Here is a 25,561-nt window from a genome sequence, read left to right as displayed (position 1 = left end):
TCCATCAGTGGCTATTAGCCACAGTGTGTATGTGTGTGTGTGTGTGTGTGTGTGTATATATATATATATATATATATTTGGCCGCTGTGTGACACAGAATGTTGGACTGGATGGGCCATTGGCCTGATCTAACATGGCTTCTCTTATGTTCTTATGTTCTGAATGCTCAATATAAATGTTAACTATCATCATTATGGCTTTTTTTTTTTTTTTTTAGCAGGAACGCACAGGAATGCAGTTCCAGCTGGCTTGGTGTCAGGGGGTGTAGCCTAATATGCAAATGAGTTCCTGCTGGAGCAGCCCTGTGTGAAACAATGGTGTCATCAGGGGGTGTGGCCTAATATGCAAATGAGTTCCTGGTTGCTGTTGTTGTTATTTTGCTGTCACAGCTGACTTAATGGCAACCCCACACGGTTTCCAAGGCACGAGATTCAAGTGCCAGTCTCTGTGTTGCAACCCTGGCTTTCCGTGGTGGTCTCCCATCCAAGCACTAACCAGGCATCCGGAGAAGCCATGCACATAAAAGCTTATACCCAGACTCATATTTTGTCAGTCTCAAAGGTGCCCCGGGACTCAAACTTTGTTCCAGGGCTAACTCATGTCCCTGTGTTTCGTGACAAAGCCATGGCAGCCTCCGGCCAAGGAAAGGAAGGGCAACTTTGAAAGCAGGGGTGGCCAAACTGCAGCTTGGGAGCCTCATGTGGCTCTTTCGCACATATTGTGCGGCTCCTGAAGCCCCCACTGCCCTGTCAACTGGCTTGGAGAAGGCATTTGTCTCTTCAAACCCCTTCTCCAAGCCAAGCCAGCTGGCAGCTTGGAAAATGCATTTAAAGTTAAAGCTGCTTTCTCTCCATGCTTCCTCCCTCCTCCCTCTCCCATCTATTTGCCTGCCTACCATCAAACATCTGACATTCATGTCTTGTGGCTCTCAAGTAACTGATGTTTATTCTATGTGGCTCATCTGTTAAGCAAGTTTGGCCACCCCTGTTTTTGAAGGAACAGATTTATCAAGGAGACAAGAAAAGAGTCCCAAAAGGAGGGCAATAGATCCAGGTGGGCAGTCGTGTTGGTCTGAAGCAGTAGAACAAAGCAGGAGGCAACTTTCACCTTTAAGACCAACAAAGTTTTATTCAGCATGTAAGCTTTCGTGTGCTACACGCCCACTTCATCAGAATAGGATGGAATGGCAAGCAGTCCTTAATATAGAGGAAGTGGGCAGTGAATTAGTATGCAAAATCATGGAAATGGTTTTTTTTAGCAGATTGAAATAATCAAAAGTTAGAGTCTGGTGATTGGGTTGACTGGGCTAAAACAACAAAAACAAGAAGGCGATATATGTCTGAATAGCAGATTGATGTCTATGTCATTAGGTATAGGAGGTATAGGACAGCCAGTTCATGCTGCAGCCAGCGAAATGAGGGAAGTCTTTGTGCCCAGCCCAGAGCAAGGGGGAGCCGCCCCTGTTACTCCAAGAAGTAGGGTTGCCAATCCCCAAGTGGGGGCAAGGGATCCCCCGGTTTGGAGGCCCTCTCCCCGGGCCCCCCCTCCTTCAAGGTCATCAGAAAGCAGTGGGGGAGGGGAGGGAAATGTCTGCTGGATACTCCACCTATGGAGACTTACTCCCAAAGAAAATAATGGAGAATCGATTCGCGGTATCTGGGGCTCTGGGGGGGCCCCCTGTTTTTTGAGGTAGAGGCACCAAATCTTCCGCATAGCATCCAGTGCCCCTCCTCGAAGCACCCTCCAAGTTTCAAAACGATTGGACCAGGGGGTTCAATTCTATGAGCTCCAAAAGAAGGTGCCCCTATCTTTCATGATTTCCTATGGAAGGAAGGCATTTCAAAGGTGTGCGGTCCCTTTAGATGGCCAGAACTCCCTTGGGAGTTCACTTATGCTCATCACACCCTTGCTCCTGGCTCCACCCCCAAAGTCTCCTGGCTCCACCCCCAAAGTCTCCTGGCTCCACCCCCAAAGTCCCCAGATATTCCTTTGGATTGGACTTGGCAACCCCACCAAGAGGGCTGGGGGGGGGGGGGTGGGCTCCGGGGCCTGCCTCTTCCTTCCTCACCTGGGCCAGCGCGCCCTCCTTCTCCTTGTCTTTCTCCTTGTCCTTGTCCTTGTCTTTCCACTTGGTGGCGATTCTGGCCAGCCCAAACATCTCGCCGTTGCCCGGGGAAGCGGCCGGGGCGGAGCCACAAACTCCCCGGGGAAATGCAAAGCGGCGTCGGGGAAGCGAGAGGGACGCCTACCCTGGAGGGGCGGGACTGAACGGAGGGGCAGCGGGGCTCTCGCAGAAGGACGCGGCCTGGCTGGAGGACCGGCGGGAAGCTTCACCCTGACGACGCTGCCCCCTTCCCGGGGTCGCCCGAGTGGCCGTTGCCAAGTAACGGGCCCCGCCGTTCCGCCCCCCCCCGCCTTTGCCTGCCCATTGGCGGGAAACCTGACCGTGACGTCGCTCCGTCCTGTGCAGGTTTGGACTTCCCAAAGCTTTTGCACCGAATTATAAAAAAGTAAGCACCAGTCGTCTCCGACTCTGGGGTGACGTCGCATCACGACGTTTTCAGGGCAGACTTTTTTATAGGGGTGGTTTGTCATTGCCTTCCCCAGTCATCTACACTTCCCCCCCCCCCCCCCACCAGCAAGCTGGGTACTCGTTTTACCGACCTCGGAAGGATGGGAGGCTGTCAACTTTGAGCCGGCTACCTGAACCCCGCTTCCGCCGGAATCGAACTCAGGTCTTGAGCAGAGGAGGCTGTTCTGCAGTACCGCAGCTTACCACTCTGCGCCACGGACCTAATAGATTTCCGCATAACTCGCTAGGGCAAGCCTCAGGGGCACAGGCACAAGTTTTCAAACAGCTTCTTAAATCATCTTCTTACTGCTAGGGTTACCAATCCCCAGTTGGGGCAGGGTAGAGGTACAAAAACCTCCAGAGAACCAGCCTCAGTAATAAAGAAATTTAAGTGTGATTTACAGAAATCCTTACAACCAAAATAAACATCAAAAGTGAAATTAATCACATTTGAAAGTGATAGAACACTGACCACGCCCGAGCCCATAGTATTTAAGTCTCTGAACATAAGGTTTCTCAAATTGAAAATCCAGGCTGTGGTGAAAAAGGTCGATATTCAAGCAGAGTACAACGCTCCAGTCTTTTTTGGTGAACAGACGAGTAGAATGATGTAATGCAGCAAGGCATCAGAACGCGACAGAGTTGCGCTATTCTCTCTGTTTCACATAGTGCTTCAACGAGCTTCAAGAGTACAACAATAAAATTCTTTCCTAGGAGAGCAACGCTTCAATATTCTTAGAGACTGTATCGACCAATCTAAGAATGGTCAGTGTTCTGCCACTTTAAAATGTGATTAATTTCACTTTTGGTATGTTTATTTTGGTTTGTAAGAATTTCTGTAAATCACACTTAAATTTCTTTACTGCAGAGACTGGCTCTCTCAGAGGTTTTTGTACCTTTACCCTGCTCCATATATCTGAGTTTCTCTGTTGTGTTGCAAAATCCCCAGTTGGGGGCAGGGGATCCCCTGGTTTGGAGGCCCTCCCTCCTCGTGTTCTTAGGGTAGCACTATGAATCTGAACGGAACCATCCCAAATTATGGTCTTAAAGTATGTATGAGGAAAGAGAATAATAATGCATACAGTTGCAAACTCTGGGTTGGTCAGTCCCTGGAGATTTAAAGGTGAAGCCCAGGGAGAAGGGAAGGGAAGGACTTCAGCTGGGCATAATGCCATTGAATCCAAAACTGTCATTTTCTCCAAGGGAACTGATCTTTGTAGGGTGAAGAAGATCCATTGAAATTCTGGGAGTTTCCCAGACCCCACCTGGAGGTTGGCAAGCACAATTGTCATTCAGGAGCTGTCTTCCCTCAGAATATATTTGGGGCGAACAATTTTACAGCAACAGATAGAATGATAATTGCTGTGAATGCAGTCACGTTAGCAGAGATAGGATCTTCAGTGCCCTTCTGGAACAACGGTAAGCCCTAACAAATGGTGCTCCTAACTCAAAGAACACGGCAGATCCAAGAACATTAAAGATGGGCAGGGCTGCTTCTTCCCCTACATGCTCTTCAGTGCAGCGGCTCCTGCTGTGTTTTATTTCTCTGGCTCAGACATGCAAAGAGACTAGCAGGTCCCTCCGGCAGGCTGTAGGTGAGACAGACTGAGGGGGTGGAGCTCTTGCCACTGGCAATATGTGAACAACTTCACTCTTATGCTCACAATCTGTGACCTTTAGCTCCCTAGGCTCTAAATTCAAAAGCCTTTTAATAGAAATATAATAGCATATTAAAGTCAAAATGAAATAGGTTACATATGTATCCTTGCAAGAGTTCAGTCCACACTAATCCCCAAGCTTGAGCGATGATGTACTGCAGTCCAAGCTCTGCTCACGACCTGAGTTCGATCCTGGTGGAAGCTGGGTTCAGGTAGCCGGCTCAAGGCTGACTCAGCCTTCCATCCTTCCGAGGTCGGTAAAATGAGTCCCCAGCTTGATGGGAGGAAAGTGTAGATGACTGGGGAAGGCAATGGTAAACCACTCCGTAAAAAGTCTGCTGTGAAAACATAATGTGACATCACCCCAGAGTCAGAAACGACTGGTGCTTGCACAGGGGCACTGCATTTACCTTTTTTCATATCCAAGAAAAACATATATTGGAAAGGGCAGACAATACTGGCATCCTTTTTGTGAACAATTAAAAGGCAATTGATCTAAATTAATAGCTGGATGCTTGACACGTAAACATGTTTCTCACTGCTAACATGCAAAAATATAGAATATGTCTGGATTTTGAAATAGAACCATCTGTGGAAACTTTTGCCCAAACCATAATCAGTATTCCTAGCCTATATAATGTTGAGAAGATGCTCTGCAACTGAGCACATTCCCCCAGTTATGTCCTATAAAACACATCTTTGTTGTTCTATATCAGGAGTGGCCAAACTTGCTTAACGTAAGAGCCCCATATCATAAACATCAGATGTCTGAGAGCCGCAAGACACGAACGTCAGATGTTTAAGAGCCACAAGGAAGGAAGGAAGGAAAGGCAGGTGGGGAGAGAAAGGTGGAAAGAAAGCAACTTTACATGCATTCTCCAAGCCGACAGCTGGCTTGGCTTGGAGGAGTGATTTAAAGAGACAAATGCCTTCTTGAAGCCTGCTGACAAGGCGGTGGGGACTTCAAAAGTCACACAATATGTGTGAAAGAGCCACATGTGGCTCCCAAGCCACAGTTTGGCCACCCCTGTTCTATATCGTTCAGAATAACTATCATTCCCAGTCCTATACACTCAAACATAGCCATAAATTAAAAACCAAACACTGTGGTATCCTCAAGCATACAATGAATGGGAAAAGAAACACCTTCTCTTTTACCACTGTTTTAAGCATCTTCGGCTGTGATTATCACTCTTGCTTACACCCTGAGGCCAGCCAAGGACTCCCTGCTCTAAGAAACTATGAATGTATATTTGATCGGTATATATATGGCAAGGCTTTCTCAACATCCACTCTGATCTATGGAACTCCCTGTAAATAGTATGTGATCTCTCTGATGCCAGTCTTCCAACGAACAGCTAACAACATTTTTGTTTCATGTCACAGCCTGGTTATAAACTGTGGTTTATGGTGATACATAGTTTTCCACCTTTTGTTTTAAATATGGATTTTCACTATTATTCTTGCTGCACAATGTTGACTGAAAGCCGTTTTGAGCCATTGCCAGATTATAAAGGCAACAAATAAGTATCCTAAATAAGTAAACATTATGGTGGCTAAAAAGTGCTAAGTAGTGGGATTCACATCATGTTGTCTTCAATGCGTTGCCCAAGGAATTAATCAGCCTCAATTCACTATGTCCTGTAATATTTGCAAGAGGCACACAAATGTAATCGAGTCTCAGCTATACTTACTGCCTAGTTACTTATGCATCTTAACTCTAAGTAGCCCATCCTGGCAACTCCTCCCCCCTCCACCTATATGTAAGGCCTGAGGGAAACTTTTTCAATTTATCTGATGAAATGGGCATGCACACGATAGCTTACATCCATAATCAAACGGTACCTTGTTGGTTTTAAAGGCAGCACTGGACTCAACATTTTGTTCTCTTGCTTCAGACCAGCACAGTTACCCACCTGAATCTACAATCATCCTCTTGTTAGTGAATACAGAATAACTACCATGATCCTTCATCATTACTGTTAATAGTTCTAGCGCAATGAACTGATGAATAAAGGACAATTTACCTGCATTAAATAATTCCTTGCACCAACAGAAACATTTGACTGTCACTGTATGCATCCCATGTGCCCTTGGTGTGCATTGGTGTAAGTGACACAATTCCAAGATAAGAGAAGAAGAAGAAGAAGAAGAAATTAGATTTATACCTTCTGCCCTTCGCTAGCCAAAGGAGAGCAGCTTACAATCTCCTTTCCCTTCCCCTCCTCACAACAGACACCCTGTGAGCAATACTTTCTCTAAGCTGTGGCGTTTTGTGAGCAAAAATTCTACTTCATGAGCTACTGGCATTAAAGTTGTGAGCTTCCTAAACTAGTTTGCTATGGGGCCATTTTCCCTGAGCTAACACAAAAAAATATATGAGCTGGAGACTTAAAAAAGTGAGCTAGCTCGCACTAACTCATCTTAGAGGGGACGCTGCCTGTGAGGTAGGTGGGGCTGAGAGAGTCCTCCCAAAACTGCTCTTGAGCAGAACAGCCTTGAGAGAACTTGTGGCAGACCCAAGGTCACATCAGCAGGTGTATGTGGAGGAGTGAGGAATCAAACCTGGTTCTCCCAGATAACAGTCCGCTCACTTAACCACGATACCAAACTGGCCACCACAGTCAATACATTTAGCAGAAGAAAATAATAGAGAGTGTAGGGAAATCTTCCAGCAGTCACATTTAATTTTCCACATTTTTCTTCAGCCTTACAGCAAGCTGTGTCTGCTTCTCAAAATAGTATCTTTAATTGACAATAATATATGTGTACTTAGCAGAAGAGGAAGTAACCAGGGCTCTTCCAGTGTCATCAGCAAAGCATTGCAAGAAATTCATACAAGAATTCATGGGGATTCATCTACACAGTTTAAATAGCTTTCCGAAACGCTGTGACTAATTCTACAGAACACCACAGGATCCAATAGCCTATGTCCTATTCGTATTTTTTAGCGAAACCAATTGTTAGACATGTATGTAGAGAGGTCAGAGACACTCTGGAGCAGCGAAAGAAGATATAATACAAAACGGCAATTCTCAAACCATAAATCATAGCCTTCACTGGTAAGGTAATGGGCTTTTGTTCATTTATTATGATGCGAACTGGGAGCCGTGTATTACTCCTTAGTATTTGCTCAGGATGGAGCCTTTGATGACAGGCTTTAGAAAGTAACCCACTGTTTGGAAACAATGGGCAACTATTATAAGAATTTCAAAGACCCCACGAGGTCTATCCAGTGTGCTGAAGTTTTTTTGGGGGGGGCGGGCGGGGGGGTTGTTATACAAAATTGCAGACATTCATGATCAACTTGAAAAATATGGACATTCTTCCTTGGTTTCGTCACTTGAGTTGTTAGATGCAGAATTGGTTCAGAAATTGGGTCAGGCTCTCGAGCTGAGGAACCTTCCCTAATGGGAAAGGCTAAAGAATATTGATGCTTTTTTGATTTAGAAAACAATGACTAGGTAAAAATTATGAATAATGTGTGTGGGGAAAATGTATTTTAAAACTCCCCTCCCCTTCCTCCGGGCCCAACAAAGTTGATGGACAGTAGGTCCAGACAAAAAGAACTTCACACCATGCATAATTAACGTGGAATGTACTACAACAGGATGTAGTGACCACTGGATTAAAGATTACTTTAAAAGGACAGGAGGTAAATTCATCTATCAATGGCTGTTGGTGGTAGAAGAAGAAGAAGAAATTAGATTTGTATCCCACCCTCCACACAGCTCACAATCTCCTTTGACCTTCCTCCTCCACAACAACACCCTCTGAGGTAAGTGCGACTAAGAGCTCTTACGGCAGCTGTCCTTTCAAGGACAACTTCTATGAGAGCTTTGGTTGACCCAAGGCCATTCTAGCAGCTGCAAGTGGAGAAGTGGGGAATCAAACCCGGTTCTCCCAGATAAGAGTCCACACACTTAACCATTCCATCAAAGTGACCTTAAGTCAATGCTAACTTATGGTGAAACCATAGGGTTTTCAAAGCAAGAGATGAACAGAGTTGGTTTGCCATTGCCTGCCTTTGCCTAGCATCTCTGGATTTCCTTGGTGGTCTTCCACAGCCAACCCCAGTAACCTTCCAAAATTTGACAAGATCAGGATAGTCTGGACTGTCCACATCAGGGCACAGTGGCTGCTAGCTGCTGTTATATTTTTGTTCCACGTTGCCACCAAATAATGGCTCATAAAGTGGCACATGAGTGAAAATCTTATACAAATGACAACCAGGGTTAAATTACCCAATGCTCTTTGAGATTGAATTCTGAGCAGACTTTAGGTCTGGTGACCTAGGCAAAGTGAAAAGATGCCTGGCTTCTTTGTACCTTCATTTTGCTCTAACTTCCCACCTCACAGATGGTGTGCTTCTGAAAACCACTTACAGGAGAGCAGTAGGAGGAGAAGGGGGCTTCTTTGGCCCACATGGTGGTCCAGCTTTTATTTTTACCATCCGCTCTTTCTTCCCAGTCCTCAGGATCTCACCATACATAATTTTTTAGACCAGCTATGTTTTCCAATCTCATGCGTTTCGAGTTCGTAGCATGGACACTTGCTACCAGTTGTCCCCCATTTGCCTGCAGACATGGCTTTGCTCATCCCAGGTCCCAATGTCTCTGCACTTACTTCTATCCCTGATCCTGCTCTTCTAAAGAAATGAGTGCTAATGTCTCCGCATGACCCACCATTAGTTCAGCCATATCAGCTAGCCCCATCTCATTAGATCTCAGAAGCTAAGCAGGGTCAGCCCTGGTTAGTACTTGGATGGGAGACCACCAAGGAAGACGAAGGTTGCTGCACAAATGCAGGCAACGGCAAACCACCTCTGAACGTCTCTTGCCTTGAAAACCCATGGCGGGATCCATGTCAGCTGTGACTTTATGGCACTTCCCACCACCAACATCTTTATATTGTCTGCATACTGCTGTACTGAATCCATTTACAGTGTCTGACACTGTACTTTTCATTATTAGATTTTATGTTAATTCTACTTTCTCTGTCTGTCAACAATTGTGCGTGGTCCTCTCCCATTCTGAATTGATTACTCTTCATAAAGTAATGTTAGGTCTTACCATCTGGGCAAGCGTCTTCTGACGATCAGTGTGGTGTTTACTTTGGGCACATTTTCTATGGTGGTTATTATAATGTCTAATTCAAAAATATTTGTAAATATTGTTTCCTGCTTTAGCCCTAAGGGACAAGTCTGGTTGTAAATACAGATTAAATATATAATCCGTCCTAAGTAAAAACAAATGTTCCAAATCCCATTGATTTCAAAGGCCGAGTTAAGCACATACTTACATTTCTTCCATTTCAGTCAGTGGATTTAAAAGTGTTTGCCGTAGGCACAATTTGGCAAATAAGCCAATTAAATAAAAAGAAATTAACACAGAAAACAACGCTGTGTTCTTGCAGAAAATGATACTGAAACTCATACATATGCTGATATCTATTTATCCTGACTGGTCATTTGCATTAGGTTTTAATTAATATAAGCTGATTTTGGCCTTGTTTTTGATTGAAACTCAAGCATAAAAGAAATAATTAAAAAAAGCTACATTACTCAGAATTAATCAGATTGTTCACGTGATAAAGGGTGGTAGGTTAGCTTATACCTGGCAGAAATGGGAGAAAACCTATTTTACTACAGTTAGTTTGTCTGTCCCAAGTCCACATCTAGGAATTTTTGTTTGATCTGTTATAAATATTTAACATATCTACATGCTTCTGTCTTTGGGAATTATGGATATGAAATCTATCCTTTGCAAGAAGGGATGGATAAAATCTTCAAGAAAGCCTCTAGATCCATTGTCATTCAGAGTGTACATATACGTAAGCAATGAAGTAGGAAAGACCCAAGATGGCTCAGGCTAGCCTGATCTTGCCAAATCTCAAAAGTTAAGCAGGGTTGGCCCTGATTAGTCCTGGGATGGGAGACCTCCAAGGAAGCTCGGGGGCATGACGTGGAGGCAGGCAATAGCAAACCACCTCTGATGAGTCCTCAGTGCTTGCACATTTTCAAACCAACACAGTCATAAAGGTTTATTTAGATATAATGAAGGGGGCATCCAAATTCTGAGATAAACAAGTTGGAATGGGGGTGCCAGATAGGAAACTTATGACGGGCTCCTTCTTCCATATACTTGGGAGGCGTTACCCCTTTCCCTTATGTCCACTATGGTGGCAGCAGTGACCGTTCCTCTCTTCCTCCTCCTACTCCAGTGATTGCATGTCTTTGCAACAGTATAGGAAAGTCCAGATCAGCAGCTTGGAGTACACGGGAGACATCCCAAATCAGGCCGGCTCAAAATGAAGCAGCAGAAGCCTGTCCACACTCCCCCACAAAGTGCCCGTGTATCCCACCCAGGACGCATTTCGGCATGGTCAGACGGCTGTCCCATACCATCCCTATAGCTTGGTTGGTTTTTCTCTCCTCCTGCCCCCCAATTCATTTATTGGTCATGCACATGTGCGCCTATGCGCTTGGAAGCAGTGTATTCTTTTTAAAGCTGGAATTGGCTTGAGGCGGCCTGGCAGGTTCACATCACCGACATCACCCCTGTGGACGGGGTGGGTGTGGGAGCAGGACTGTAAGCAGGTGTGTGTTTGGACACGCTTTTTTGATCTGTTTTGTGTATGCAGACTTATAGTATGTATCAGTAGGTTCCTGCCTGGCTCATTGGAGCCTGTAGGACTGAGCTTGGGGACTCAGGAGCAATGGGCAGTAGGATCCAAATCCCTGCTGCCCTGCTCCAGTCACGGGCCCCCTGCTGGTATGAATGATCCAATGGCGTCCTAGTGCGGGAACTTAAGTGCATATAGTTGGCCCACTTCAGCAGGCTTTGAGTTCAGCCATTACCATGCTGTACTTAATAAACGAGCTATGATCACTACTACAGCGTCTCTTCATTGCGTGGAACCCCCTATATTATAATTCGCCTGGGTCCCATGCCAGTTTAAACGGCCGGTCTGGATTCAGCCTATGAGTGGCAGAAGTGGCTGCTGGTTCTCTTCTCCCCTTTTCTCCTCCTCCCCTCCGCCAGCAGCCTACCTGAGCACCCAGCCGGGATCTGTCTTCGGAAGAGGAAGTGATCCTTGTCAGGCCAAGGAAGAAGTCCAGAGGAAAGGGATGGCCCAGCATGCATTGCCAGACAGTTAATATTGGTGTGGGGAGGAGATTCTCTCATACCTTCCATGCTTCTGATATTGCCCGGATGTCTTGGGAAGGGACGGTATTACAGCCAAGATAATAGAAGAGCCCAACTTCGATTCAGGTCTCTCAGATCAACATGATTTCATTCCTTTTGTGGGTTCATTTACTGACTATTTGTCTTCTTTGCCACTGGAAACAAACATTCCTCATTAGGCATTGCCTGTTGAATGGCCGGTATAAAAGATGATAGTCTACATGCAAAGACAGTGGACAATAATGCAAATCAGGGACACGGTCATCCATAGAGACTGGGCACCTGGGCAGTTTTGCCAGCTGCGGAAGACAAATGAGAGTTTCTCAGCTCTTTTGTCACTGAGTCCCGATGAGCACACATATAATAGTTCAGGCTAAAGCACAGTCTTCATTGAATGCCCTGCATTTCTTACATAAACAACCGACTGTCTCAACAACAGCCACAGAGTCCTCTGTGCAGCAGAGGCCTCCCAAGAAGCCTTGTGCAAGTAAACTTTTGGCTAGAAGGCAGAGCTGGATAAGAAAGATCAAGGGGAGGGGAGGCCAAACTGTGGCTCAAGCGCCACATGTGGCTTTCATACATATTGTCTGGCTCTCAAAGCCCCCACCACTCCATTGGCCAGCTTGGAGAAGGCATTTGTTTTTTAAAATAGTTTCTCCAAGCCAAGCTAGCCAGCAGCTTGGAGAATGGATTTAAAGTTGAAATTGCTTTCTTTCCACTTCTCCCACCCTTCCCCCTCATCCCATCTCTTTGCCTCCCTCCTTACCTTCCCTCCTCCTTCCTTCCATGAGGAGATCCTTCCCTGCGTCAAACTGTGCCCTCTCCAGGATCCACCCTCAAAGTCTTCAGGTATTTTCCAACCCAGACCTGGCAACTCTACCCCATAAAGAGAACAAGTCAAGGCTCTCCTGATCTCTCCAGTACACCCCACAGACTTCGGCAGATCTGTTCTTCTCTTTGGGTTGCATGTTTTGCATATTCTGCGGCTAGCAGCACACACTGCAAACAGGATTTCAAAAATTGAGCCCAAGGTTCAAAAAAACCCATGCTCTTGAGTGTGAATGGAGAAATGCCAAGGAAGGCAGCGATTGGCTCCCTAGGAGGCTGGAACTTTGGCCAGCACAGGCACCCTCTGGCTCAGAAATGTTGAAATGCTAGCATGCCATTTTTTTAAATTGCCAAAAACTGCCCCTTCAAGGCGGGATTCAGTGGCAGGTCGCCTAGGAACACCAATGAGAAAAAACTCTTCCGGTTAGCCTACACCTGACTGGGAAATAAATGTAGCTTATTAGACTTCTGTGAACCATACTGTATAGATTTGATGTTAAGATTTTAAGGTTTTTAGGTTTTTAAATGTTCTGACTTTTTAAATGTTTATATATGTAATAATAATCTAAACTCTGTTTTATTAATTGCTGTGAGCCGCCCTGAGCCATTTTTATGGGAAGGGCAGGATATAAGTCATAGAATAAATAAATAAATAAAATAAACTTCGTTCCCAGCTCAGGCTTTTTTTGCAAATACATTTTGCTTTTCCCTCAAAAAAGTGCAAGAGAAACCAGTTTTTATCTTTAGGAATGGGGAGGGAATGAAACAGTGATGGGATGTTTCTGAATTTATGTGAACATGAGAAGAAAAAAACACATTTACATTGGATAATATAAGTAGGTTTTTGAGCCAGTGTGAAGACTCCCTTGTCTATGCTCTATCGTCTTCCTTGACTTTTATGAGACAGTTATACTACACCTTGCAAAATTAAAATAATTTAATTGGAGAAATTCTGCTTTCCTCAGAGGTACTCATGAGTGGTTCTGCGGCTTACATTCTAAGATAAGCAAAGAAATCAAAACGCAAGCAACAACAAAAAGCCACGTACAAACCAGCCTTGAAACACAGCCTGTCCTGCGGGGAGGGCGGGATACAAATAAAATTATCTATCTATCTATCTATCTATCTATCTATCTATCTATCTATCTATCTATCTATCTATCTATCTATCTGTGTTTGACTGTGTAGTGAGTCCCGCTGAATGAAATGGGACCTACATCCAGCCATTCATGTAGAACTGCAGCTGAGCATGGTTTTCAGCTGCTCCCTCAATTACTGGAGAAACCCATGTGTTTTGGTTCTGCTGGGGTGGACTTTGTGCTTTGGGACTAACGAGGGCCATTCCTAGACTGTCTGGCACCCTAGGCAAGGCAAACTTCTGCCCCCGCCACCCCACTGATAATGCCACCAAGTCACATGGGGTGCGCCCAATTTGGTACTCCCAGAAGGCCAGCGCCCTAGGCAGTTGCCTAGTGTGCCTAGTGGCAGGGATGGCCCTGGGACGAACACAGACTTGGGGGGGGGGAGCAGGGTTAGGCTAACCCTGCAAATGCAAACAGGCTAACAGGTTTTAAAACAGGCTGTTTGTATTTAAATGTATGGTTTGCTTTTATAACATGTAGAAAATGCAAATAAATATAGCCTTACTTAATCACATGCTTAAATGCCACAAGCACTCCCTTACTAAATATGAATGAATATATACAGCATAAATCAAAAGCTTTCAGAGGGATTAAATCATCATTATATGATAAGGTTTGTAGTGCCCAGACCTGTCTTCTTTTTTGTGTTTTCCAAGAGCAAAGCTGCTTATATGGAAAGAGTGAAATGGTAGAGGAGGCAGGGGAGAAGTGCTTAACCCTTTCCCTACCTGTCGTTTACTCAGGGCCATCCCTAGACTGTTTAACACCCTAGGCAAGGCTAACTTCTGACACCCACACTGATAATGTCAACAAGTCACACAGGGGGTGCCCAGAAGGCTCATACCCCAGGCAATCACCTAGTTTGCCTAGTGGCAGGGTGAGCCCTAAACAAATCACCTTCCCCTCTCATTTTTCAAATACACAGGGCTTTTTTTGAGCAGGAACACACAGGAACGCAGTTCCGGTTGACTTGGCATCGGGGATGTGGCCTAATATGTACCGTAAATTGAGCTCCTGCCAGGCTTTTTCTACAAAAAAAACCCTGTGTGAAACAATGGTTTCATCAGGGGGTGTGGTCTAATATTCAAATGAGTTCCTGCTGGGCTTTTTCTACAAAAAAAAGCCCTGCAAATCCATACAACGTGCAGTCAAGGTGCAACTGAGGTGGTGACTCCAGCAAGGGGCTTACAGAGCAAGTGATTAAGCAGAGATTTTTTGCCATTGCCTTCCTTTGCAGAGTTCTCCATTGTGGTCTCCCTTCCAATTAACGACCCTTTTTGGCTTCCAAGATCTGACAAGGTCCACCTTCCTCTGCAGAGGTTTCTTTGGTGGCCTCCCTTCCAAGGACTGACCTTGCTTCGCTTCCGAGATCTGATGAGATCACGCTATACAATGCCACCTTCCCTCCCCAGATTTGTTGCTGCACGTTTCTTGTTTCATGACATTGTCATTTTCTACTGGGAACCAGACTTGTGGACCTTTATGGACTGAAACAATGCCCATATACAATCCAGAAACAAATAAGTAATATATCTCCTTCAAGAGGGAGTATGTAAATGTCCAGTTGTAAATGTTCCTGTAAACAAATCAGATAAATATAAAGTTTCTATTAAAAATTTTAATAGAAAACCCCCAGATGCAACAGGGGCAGTTACAAGGAAATGCATTTGCCAAACTGAAAAGCCAAGTCACGCTCTTTAGTATGTCCTTTGATAGATTGTGAATGATGGAGGTAGTTCATAAAGGAATGAGACTGACAGCCAGAAGAAGGAGAGTGGCTATAAAGTGAACCCAGAAGCTATAATTTTGATCCAGAATGGAATGATGTCATTATCAATTAGCACAAGTCCTTTTTCTTGTAACAGTCATCCGTCTGGTGTGGATTCTGATTTAGTGCACTGCTGCCGTGGGATTAAATTCCTCTCTTGGGTAAGAACGCTACGGCTAATTGAGACACTTCACGGACATTTTACACAGCATCACTTCGACGCCAAAGCAGCTTCTATGTGACAAAAATACTTAAGAGAAATTTTGTCAGGAAGAGTTACACCGAGAGAATCATAGCTGTGGTAAATGTTTTCCTGTTAATAGTGTTTATTTGAGAGTATGTCATCTACACCCTGTCCGAGGAGGGTGGAAGTGTCCATATTGTGATAACTGGAGAACGAGAAACATGGAGGAGTACTGAATGGACAGTGAAAAACGACATTAGGAACAACTGAAGTCCTTCTGGAAGTATTTTAAATGATGTGATCATAGAAATACTTGAGGCAGACAGAGAATGAACCCTCTTTACCAGCCTGGGACCCCGTTCCTGCAAGTAAGAGCCCTGCTGTCGTTGTCATCATGAGTGAACTATGGAAGTGAGTGAATCAAATAGTCCATGGCCACCCACCTCAAATTTTGGGACTGCTCCTGAGAACTGGGAAACCAAAAAAGTTTCGAGAGGACAACAGAAAGTGGCGCTAGTGTAAAGGACAGAGGATCTGGCTCCCGAGAAGAGATCAAGATGGCCGCATAACACAGTCTGTTCCAAAATAAATTCCAGTGCTGGGGGAAAAATAGTGTTTATTTGATTGAATTCAGTGGAATACTGTATAATAGATAACCCCCATTGAATGCAGGGTATGATTTGTCTTAAGGAAACCAGCTATTGAAACCAAATGAATTATTTTCACGATCAGGGTCATTTACTTCAAGTCTTTGTCACAGTTCGTGTTATACCTTAACTTTCTAATAAAGTATCCTTTTATGCCACACACCAGTCAGGAGTTAAATAGGTTCAAGGCTCACATTAACACAAAAGAATTACCTCAGCTTAACAAATGCGCTTTAAGCTCTTAACAGCCCTGTACTTTTCATAATAAGCACAAGTTCTGTGGTGCGAGCCCCTCGAAGCTCTAATGGAATCTGAATTCATTTTCCATGTGTGGTAAGTCCTTGCAAGAGTGCCCGCTATGACAAGATGGGAGAGTTTTTGATCATCACTTTCTGAGGGGAAACAACAGTGCTGCTTGAGGGCTTCCAAAGACATCTGATGGACTAACAGAATGCTGGACCGATGGGAAGATTCAACAAGGTATTTCTTAAACTAAGCTGTACAAGCATAGATACTTCCTGCACAGTCCACTGGATTCACATGTTCATGCGGCTAGGCCAAAGCCTAGTTCTGTGGAGACCATGTTGAGGGCAACTGCTACATTGCACAAATACTTGTAAGGGCCCTGAGAGAAAGTACTGAGGAGTGTGACTGTGGAGTAAAAAGAAATACACTAGCCCACACTCCATCTTTTTGTATGGGTACTTCTCAAAGTGCTTCTGCCTGCCACAGATTCATTTGGACCGAAGGGATTTCTGACTGCATTACAGGATTTCTTTCGCTTTACTGATCCCTGAAACTGTGCTCTTGGGGGCTGAAGCGGACTGGGAAGTTAGGGTTGCCAGGTCTGTGTTGGAAAATACTTGGAGACTTTGGTGTTGGATCCGGGAGAGGGTGAGGTACAATGCCATAGAATCCACCTTTCAAACTGGCCATTTTCTCTGCCAGCTGAAGAACAGCTGTAAAAACCGGAGATCTCCAGGCCCCACCCGGAGACTGGCAACCCTATCAGGAAAGTGAAAACAGCCCTGAAGCAGGCCAGGCTAAGTGGGCCTTGCTGTGTAACAAGCCAGCCCTGACGGGGTCACCTGGCTGAGTGATGCAAACAATGGGCATTCTTAGCTCACCCAAGCTGGAAGCAGGGCAGGAGGAGACAGCCGGTCAGCTGACCCACAGTGCTATGGCTGAGGAAGAGCCTCTCTGGACCAGGCAGAATTGCTGGGGCTTGGATCTCCTTGCTCTTGGCCACCAGAGGCCCTCTAGGACAGCAGCCCACTGGCAAATTTCCCTGTAAGTCAAATGGCCAGTCCACTCCTGCCTGGAGGGGAGGAGACCACCGGGAACAGCATGAGGTAGGAGTTAGAGGTCTGCAGCCAAGGAGGGAAACTGTAGGAAAATACCTGGACATTTGAGGGGGGGAGCCTGAGGAGGGTGGGGTTTGGGGAGGGACCTCAGCAGGGTACAATGCCATAGAGTCCACCTAAGGAGTCATTTTCTCCAGGGGAACTGCTCTTGGTCATCTGGAGATCTCCAGGTGCAACTCTAGGAAACCTCTGCCCCCACACACTTTAATTAGCAGAAATTTCCATGGAATCCAACCAATGGCAGCAATTCATTCTACAAAAAGTAAAGCTCTGATCAGCTCTACATAGTTTCACCAAACAAGTTCTTCTTTGGCATTATGGTGTTCATTCAGTATTATAAATAAAAAATGCTGATGACAACTAGGATTGGCAAGTCTGCGTTGGAAACTACCTGGAGACTTTGGGGGTGGACCCAGGAGAGGGCAGGGGTTGGGGAGGGGGGCTCAGCATGGAGCAATGCCCCAGGGTCCACCCTTCAAAGCAGCCATTTTCTCTGCCTGCTGGAGATGAGTTGTAAAAGTAGGAGATCTCCAGGCCCCATCTGGAGGCTGGGAACGCTATGACCCTAAAATGTTATTCTGCCACAAAACAAACAAACAAAAACAGTAACGGTGGAAAAGTTGTTTTAATTCTTCCCTTTTTGCCATTTCCCTTGTTTCCCATGGCTGTTTTTATCCTTGACCATGGGAGGGAGCAGACTGTTTTTTTTTTTTACAGGGAGTAAAAGCAGCAAAGGGAGGGGGGTCCAGTTTTGCCTGGGGAAACTGCAGGGGGGAGTACCCCTTCCCCAGCATAGCCTCCATCCATACCACCACCACCCCAGCTGGCTTTTGCTGCTGAAATTCCCATCAGCAAATCCAGTCCCAGCTCTCCAGCGTCAACCTCACAACTAGTCCTGTCCTCCATAGCAAAGTAGGAGTCCTCCATAGCAACACAGATAGATGCATCAAATTCCATCTTTAGAATTAGCTGTGAAGGGCATGCTTTTTAATTGGATGTTTGAAACCATCTTTAAAGGATGCTGAGATGGCCAGTGAGTTTAAGTACACTTGGAATCACTTGTATGCAAGCAAATACCTCACCAAAATAATTCAAAACGATGTGATTAGAGGTAAAAATTTCTTATGCCATTATAATATCTTTCCAGGCCATTAAGTATCATAATACAGACCCGCACATCTCTAGATAGGATAGATAATAATAATAAAAAAATGTTGAGCAAACTGTGTATGTTGAGATATCCTGTTTGGTTTTCACAAGTGTCTTTACACATAAGAACTGCAGGGAATGATTTATTCCAACAGTAAATAGGAAACTGCTCAGTCATGACGAGATCTTTCCTGGAGAAATATTTCCCTATCTCATCTTCTCTTTGGCAGTATTATTCACTAACAAGAATTTCATAGCCTGCCCTCTTACAATGGATTGCATTATTTTTATTACCAAATGCGTTGGTTCTTATTAGTTCTTTGGGGCACTGTTCCAATGACTTTTAATAACGATCCTGAAAAGGATGTCACTTCCTCAACCTCAGCTTGCGTCAAGTGCCGATTTTGAAGAGATCCAAAAATGTCTTCTGAGTAGTCCTATGGCCTGTCGGTGCATCTTGCAAAGGCACAGGAGCGTGGCGAAAACAAAGAGGAGCAGGAAACCCCCGCACCTCTGACTTGCTTCAAGTATTCTTCCAGTATACTTCTTCACCCAAAGGGTGATTAACATGTGGAATTCTCTGCCACAGGAGGTGGTGGCGGCTACAAGCATAGCCAGCTTCAAGAGGGGGTTAGATAAAAATATGTAGCAAAGGTTCATCAGTGGCTATTAGCCATATATATAATTTTTTTGGCCACTGTGTGACACAGAGTGTTGGGCTGATCCAACATGATCCAACATGGCTTCTCTTATGTTCTTATGTTCTTATTCCTGGGCAAGAAATGGGCGGATTGCTGTGTTTCTATCTGACAGGTCTGGGATGCTCCGTCACAACTGTGACTTCCCTCACTGGCTGAAACAAAGGAAAGGCAGAAAGGGCCTTATCCTACTACAGAAAACTGTCTCCACATTTGCGGTCAGATCCAGATCTCCAGATATAGTAGAGAACTATAGTGCTGTGATGAATGACTGAGAGCTATGAAGAGCTGTAGTAAGGAGATTTATGAAGCACTGGTTCCAATCATAGTTGCAGCCAGAAGAATATGTAGAAACATGGAGTCCACTTTGGATTCATGTCGCTGCCCCATTTTTTGTGAAAAAAACACAGCTACTTTACAGTCTACAAGTGCAACCTGATAATATTACCAATTAGAAAAAAAGACGTTGGCAACCGGACTTTGTGCTGGATATGTGAACTTTGGAGTGATGACTGCAGGATGCAAAATCGTGGGACTGTGACTTTAAGACTTTATAGAAGGTTTCCAGAAGGTTTTGTTTACTGTGCAATGATAAGAATAATGTTGTCATATATGAGAATTATAGTATGCTCTTTTGACTTATTTGATTAATTCAATAGAATTTGGTTTTGAAAAGATAAGTAGTCTTCAAGACTGATTCACTTGCATTTGGGGTTGTAAAATCTATCTGCGGTGGTTTCCTCTGGGTTTGTCCAGATCCAGAAGGCCTAAACTCAGAGCAATTGCCCCCAATCTTTTTTATGTTAGCTAACGCATTTAGTTGGAGTAGCCCCGTGGCACAGAGTGGTAATCTGCAGTACTGCAGTCCAAGCCCTGCTCAGGACCTGAGTTCAATCCTGGTGGAAGCCGGGTTCAGGTAGCTGGCTCAAGGCTGACTCAGCCTTCCATCCTTCCGAGGTCGGTAAAATGAATATCCAGTGTAAAGTGTAGACGACTGGGGAAGGCAATGGGAAACCTGCCATGAAAACATTGTGATGCGACGTCACCTCAGAGTTGGAAACAACTGTTGCTTGCACAGGGGACTACCTTTACCTTTCAAGTCCAAAATAGGAGTCAGGGATTGGTATCCTTGGAGCATCACTGAAGTGTCCGACTCCTAACTGTGCAAACAGTTACATTCCTCTAAATCCATTCAGTCAATTGATCTAAAGGTTTATCATGGTTGTTGGGGTGGGGCTTCCCCCTGCTGGCCAGCTGGCTGGCGGTGGGGCAGAGTCTGCAAAACTGGAGGATCCCGCCCCAGACCTGGGGACTGGCAAGCCTAGGTGGGCATCATAGTAGCTTCGGTCTTTAAAATTTATTTCATGTTAACCTATCTACACTGTTGACTATGGTGTCCAAAGGTTCTTTCATTCTGGAAAGATGTAATGAATAAAGTCACAGAAATAATAGGCTTGATGCTAGTGTTAACCCCTGAATTTGTTCTTTTAAATTTTAGGATAGGATTTAAAATATCTTCTATTAATCATAAGAGAATAGAATTTTAATTTATGCTGCTAAATTGGCAATAGCACAGAAATGGAAAGCATAAACTGCTCCTCCTCTAAGTCTATGGCATTCAAAAATATGGATTTTTTATATGCAATGGCTTAGGGTTGCCAAGTCCAATTTAAGAAATATCTGGGGACTTTGGGGGTGGAGCCAGGAAACTTTGGGGGTGGAACCAGGAGACATTGGGGGCGGAGCCAAGAGCAAGGGTGTGACAAGCATAATTGAACTTCAAGGGAGTTCTGGCCATCATATTTAAAGGGACTGCACAAATTTTTAAATGCATTCCTTCCATAGGAAATAATGATGGATAGGGGCACCTTCTTTTGGGGCTCATAGAATTGGACCCCCTGGTCCAATCTTTTTGAAACTTGGTAGGTATTTTGGGGAGAGGCACTAGATGCTATATTGAAAATTTGGTGCCTCTATCTCAAAAAACAGCCCCCCAGAGCCCCCGATACCCGCGGTTCAATTCCCCATCATTCCCTATGGGAATCGTTCATGGAGGTGCATGAGGGCTCTGGGGGTGGGGCTTCCCCCGCCGGCCAGCTGGCTGGGGGAGGGGGGAAGCCTGTAAAACCGGGGGATCCCCCTCTGGGACCTGGGGATTGGGAAGCCTACAATGGCTATATGCATAATAAACAAGTGGATTTGGAAACTGATGATTTTTTTCACAATCTGGTATCCAATATCAGAATATTTGCAAGATTATGGAGAGATCCCAAGGATTGTGTCAATGCTGCATTTATGGTAAATGTACTGTAGAGTATCGGACTCAGCGCAAGCGCCGCGCGACCTGAGGGCGCACTCAGGTCGCCGTGCGCTGCGCGGGAAAGCCCCGCCAATCCAGACCAAGGGCGGGAAGTTTAACTGGCCAGGATTGGGCTGGCCAGCGAAGGGGATGTTCCGGGATGCATGTATAAATTAGAGGACCCGGCCGCGTCTGTTCAGTTCTGTAATGTACCAGCGAATAAAGAATAAGCTTCCACCACGACTCGTCTCCCAGTACATTACACTGGCGACGAGGATGGGATCTAGCTAGGTCCGGCCGCCCGAGGGGAACCAGACCTGGCTGGAGACGAGGAAGGTGGGGACCGCAGGACCGCACAGCCCGCCGCCACCATGGCGAACCCGAGTGTAACGACGGGCCATCTTGCGGAATTCAACCCGGAGCACCCCGAGAGATGGGAGACCTATACGGAACGAGTCGCGTGCTACCTGCGGGCGAACCTGATCGACGACGACGACCGAAAGAGAGACGTCCTGCTGAGCGTCTGTGGAGAAGAAACTTTCGAGATCGCACGCGGTCTCTCCGCTCCGGCGAAGCTGACCGAGAGGACCTACGGAGAGGTCGTGAGGCTCCTCACGGGCCACTTTTCGCCCCAACCGTCCATCGTCGCCCGCCGGTTCCTCTTCCACAAGAGGGACCAGAAGGCGGGGGAGACAGCGGCGGTCTACCTGGCGGCCCTTCGGCAGATCGCCGGAAACTGCAGTTTCGACAAGAGGGACGAAGCCCTGAGGGACCGATTTGTCTGGGGCCTCCGGGACGAGCGACTGCAGCAGAAGCTCTTCGCAAAAGAGGAGCTCACCCTACAACAAGCCTTCAACGAGGCGACGGCGTTCGAAAGGGCCACCAAGGCGTACGGCCAGCCACGTGGGGAGGCAGTCCACCAGGGAGAAACGGAGCCGGAGGACCGAGTAGAGGAAGAAGCGTTCCAGCTCCGGCGGCCTCAAAGAGCGGACACACGGGCCCCCGCGAGACAACGAGCGACGGAGAGGGCCACCGCCACCACCGGTTCCCGGTGCGCCAGCTGCGGCGACCCCCACGAGCGGAGGGACTGCCCGTACCGAAACCTGGACTGCCGCAGCTGCGGAAAGACAGGCCACATCGCCCGGGCTTGCCGGGCCAAGAACAGCCGCCGCCAACCGTCAGCGCATCACGACTCCATGGACACACACACGACGGCATCCACCAGTCTGCAGGTATTGAGCTTGCCCCTCTCGGCCCCAGACAAGGTCAAAATGTCAGTCCTAATCGAGGGCGCCCCCTGCATCATGGAAGTAGACTCGGGGTCCTCCATCTCTATCATTTCGGAGGAAACCCTCAAGAGACTATGTCCCAGCCGCCGCCTCCAAACGAGGCCAGTGGACTTCGTACTGAGGGATTTTCAGAAGAACCCAGTACACATCGTGGGGTGGGCCCGGGTGCATGTAGAAAGAGGGGGTTTTAAGGGGCCCCTAGACATCCTAGTGGTCAAGCGCCAACTGACCACACTCCTCGGGTTGGCTTGGTTCAAACCACTGGGGATCCAGCTGGTGGGGGTGGACCACGTGCAGACCAGCCATTTCGACGGGGTCTGCCGGGAGTTCCCAGAGGTTTTCGACGGGTCCTTGGGGAGCTACAAGGGCCCGCCCATCACCCTACCGATCGACCCTATGGTCAGGCCCATAAGGCTCAAAGCGAGGCGCGTTCCGTTCGCCCTCAAACAAAAAATAGAGGCAGAGCTGGACCGCCTCACAGCCCAGGGCGTCCTAGAGCCGGTAACGTATGCAGAATGGGAGACCCCCATAGTAACGCCGGTCAAGCCCAACGGGGAAGTAAGGATCTGCGCTGACTACAAGTGCACGATAAATAAGGCACTGCAAGACAACCCCTATCCAGTCCCGGTAGTCAGCCATGTCCTGGCAGCACTAGCCGGGGCGAGGGTTTTTGGGAAGCTGGACTTAGCACAAGCATACCAGCAACTGCCGGTCGACGCTAAGACAGCGGAGGCACAGACGATAGTGACCCACAGGGGTGCGTTCAGGGTTAAACGGCTGCAGTTCGGGGTTAGCGTAGCTCCGGGGATATTCCAGAGCATAATGGACTCTCTTCTCAAAGGGATCCCCGGAGTTCAACCCTTCTTTGACGACGTTTTAATCGCCGCCCCCACCGATGGAGAGTTCGGCTGCCGCCTGCGAGAGGTCCTCAGACGGTTCCAAGCGGCGGGGCTGAAAGTCAAAAAGGAGAAATGTTTGTTGGGAGTTCCGCGGGTGGAGTTCCTGGGGTTCGCCGTGGACGCGGCTGGAATTCACCCAACGGCAGACAAGACCAGGGCCATAGTTCAAGCCCCTGCCCCCAAATGCAAAGCAGAACTACAGAGTTTTTTAGGTTTATTGAACTTTTACCACGCATTCTTGCCCCACAAGGCCGCCGTGGCGGAGCCGTTACACCGTTTGTTAGATAAACAAGCCCCGTGGGTCTGGGGTAAACACCAAGCAGCGGCGTTCCAGGCGGTGAAAGACCTCCTGGTCTCTAACGCGGTACTTCATCACTACGATGAAAACTTACCCCTGATCCTGGCTTGCGACGCCTCTCCCTACGGTGTGGGAGCGGTCTTAGGGCACCAACTCCCGGGCGGGGGGGAGGTGCCAATCGCTTACTACTCCAGGACTCTGTCCCCGGCAGAGAGGAACTACGCCCAGATCGATAAGGAGGCCCTGGCGATCGTGGCGGGGGTGCATAAGTTCAACGACTACCTCTACGGTAGGCGCTTCACCATCGCTACTGACCACAAGCCGCTCCTCGGCCTCCTAGCCCCCGATCGTCAGACCCCCCAAATTCTGTCTCAAAGGGTTTTAAGGTGGAACCTGTTCCTGAATTCTTACACGTATACGCTGATACACCGCCCCGGTAAAGCGATGGGTCACGCTGACGCCCTCAGCCGCCTCCCGCTACCCGCGACGGACCCAGATCCCGCCCCGGCACACGGAGTGATGCTCATAGAGTCGCTCCCCGAGCGCCCCCTGCACGCGAGCGAGGTGGCTCGGGCGACCGGGAGAGACCGCGTCCTCGCACGGGTCAGGGACTGGGTGGGAAGGGGGTGGCCCTCGGGCAAAGCGGAAGAAGCCTTCCGGCCGTTCGCGGCCAGGAAGGACGAGCTATCGACACACAAGGGGTGCATACTCTGGGGTAGCAGGGTGGTGGTCCCCCCCCCCTTGCGCAGGCAGGTATTAGAGGATCTCCACGAGACCCACCCGGGCATCGTGAGAATGAAAGCCCTGGCACGGAGCTACGTGTGGTGGCCAGGCATGGATGAGGAAATAGAAGGGTGGGTAAGAAGGTGCCAACCATGCCAGGAGTCCAGACCCAACCCGCCGTCCGCCCCGACCCACAGGTGGGAATCGAACGGGCGGCCATGGTCCCGCCTCCATGTGGATTTCGCGGGGCCGCATCAGGGCCAGATCTTCTTTATACTGGTGGACGCATACACGAAATGGTTGGAGGTAATCCCGGTGGCCTCGACCTCCACCGCAGCAGCAGTCCGGGCGCTCAGAAGGGTCCTCTGCACACACGGGATCCCCGACACACTAGTAACGGACAATGGCACGGCATTCACCTCCCGGGAATTCCGGGAGTTCACCGACAGATACCTTATAAGGCACATAAGGTCCGCCCCATTCCATCCAGCCACCAACGGCCAGGCGGAGAGGATGGTGCGGACCACCAAGGAAGCCCTGGGCCGTATAGTACAAGGGGAATGGGACTACCGCCTCTCAGCCTTCCTGTTCCACAACAGGATCACCCCAAACCCCATAACCGGTTTCAGCCCCGCAGAACTGCTCATGGGGAGGAAACTGACCACTCGTTTAGATAGGCTACACCCGGACAGGGCGCCAGAGGTCCGCGGGACCCCCGAGGTCAGGGAGGCAGTGAGAGGGTTCTTCCCGGGCGATCCAGTGTATGCGAAAAACTTTTCAAGCGGCCCCGAGTGGTTAGCGGGAAGGGTTTTGAGGGTGACAGGCTCCCGGTCCTACGAGGTAACCACCGCCGGAG

At 47.5% G+C, this 25,561-nt stretch overlaps 1 protein-coding gene across 2 annotated transcripts in view; it reads right to left on the bottom strand.

Moving 5' to 3' along the window:
- The window catches only part of CABCOCO1 (ciliary associated calcium binding coiled-coil 1), a 112,850-nt gene extending 110,112 nt beyond the window's left edge, over positions 1–2,738 (bottom strand). Inside the window, exon 1 of one of the 2 annotated variants that reach the window (XM_060241103.1) lies at positions 2,665–2,738. Coding sequence is in view for 1 of the 2 variants with exons in the window: in XM_060241099.1 (XP_060097082.1) it covers positions 2,069–2,158 (90 nt within the window). In the remaining variant the exon portion in view is untranslated. Of the gene's footprint in view, positions 1–2,068; positions 2,338–2,664 lie in introns of those variants that run through there. The other variant, XM_060241099.1, reaches the window with a different exon arrangement.
- Between the last annotated feature and the right edge of the window lie 22,823 nt (positions 2,739–25,561).

This window comes from Heteronotia binoei, chromosome 6 (assembly GCF_032191835.1).
Source record: "Heteronotia binoei isolate CCM8104 ecotype False Entrance Well chromosome 6, APGP_CSIRO_Hbin_v1, whole genome shotgun sequence".
Lineage (NCBI taxonomy): Eukaryota > Metazoa > Chordata > Lepidosauria > Squamata > Gekkonidae > Heteronotia > Heteronotia binoei.
This window is presented reverse-complemented; position numbering and strand designations above follow the sequence as displayed.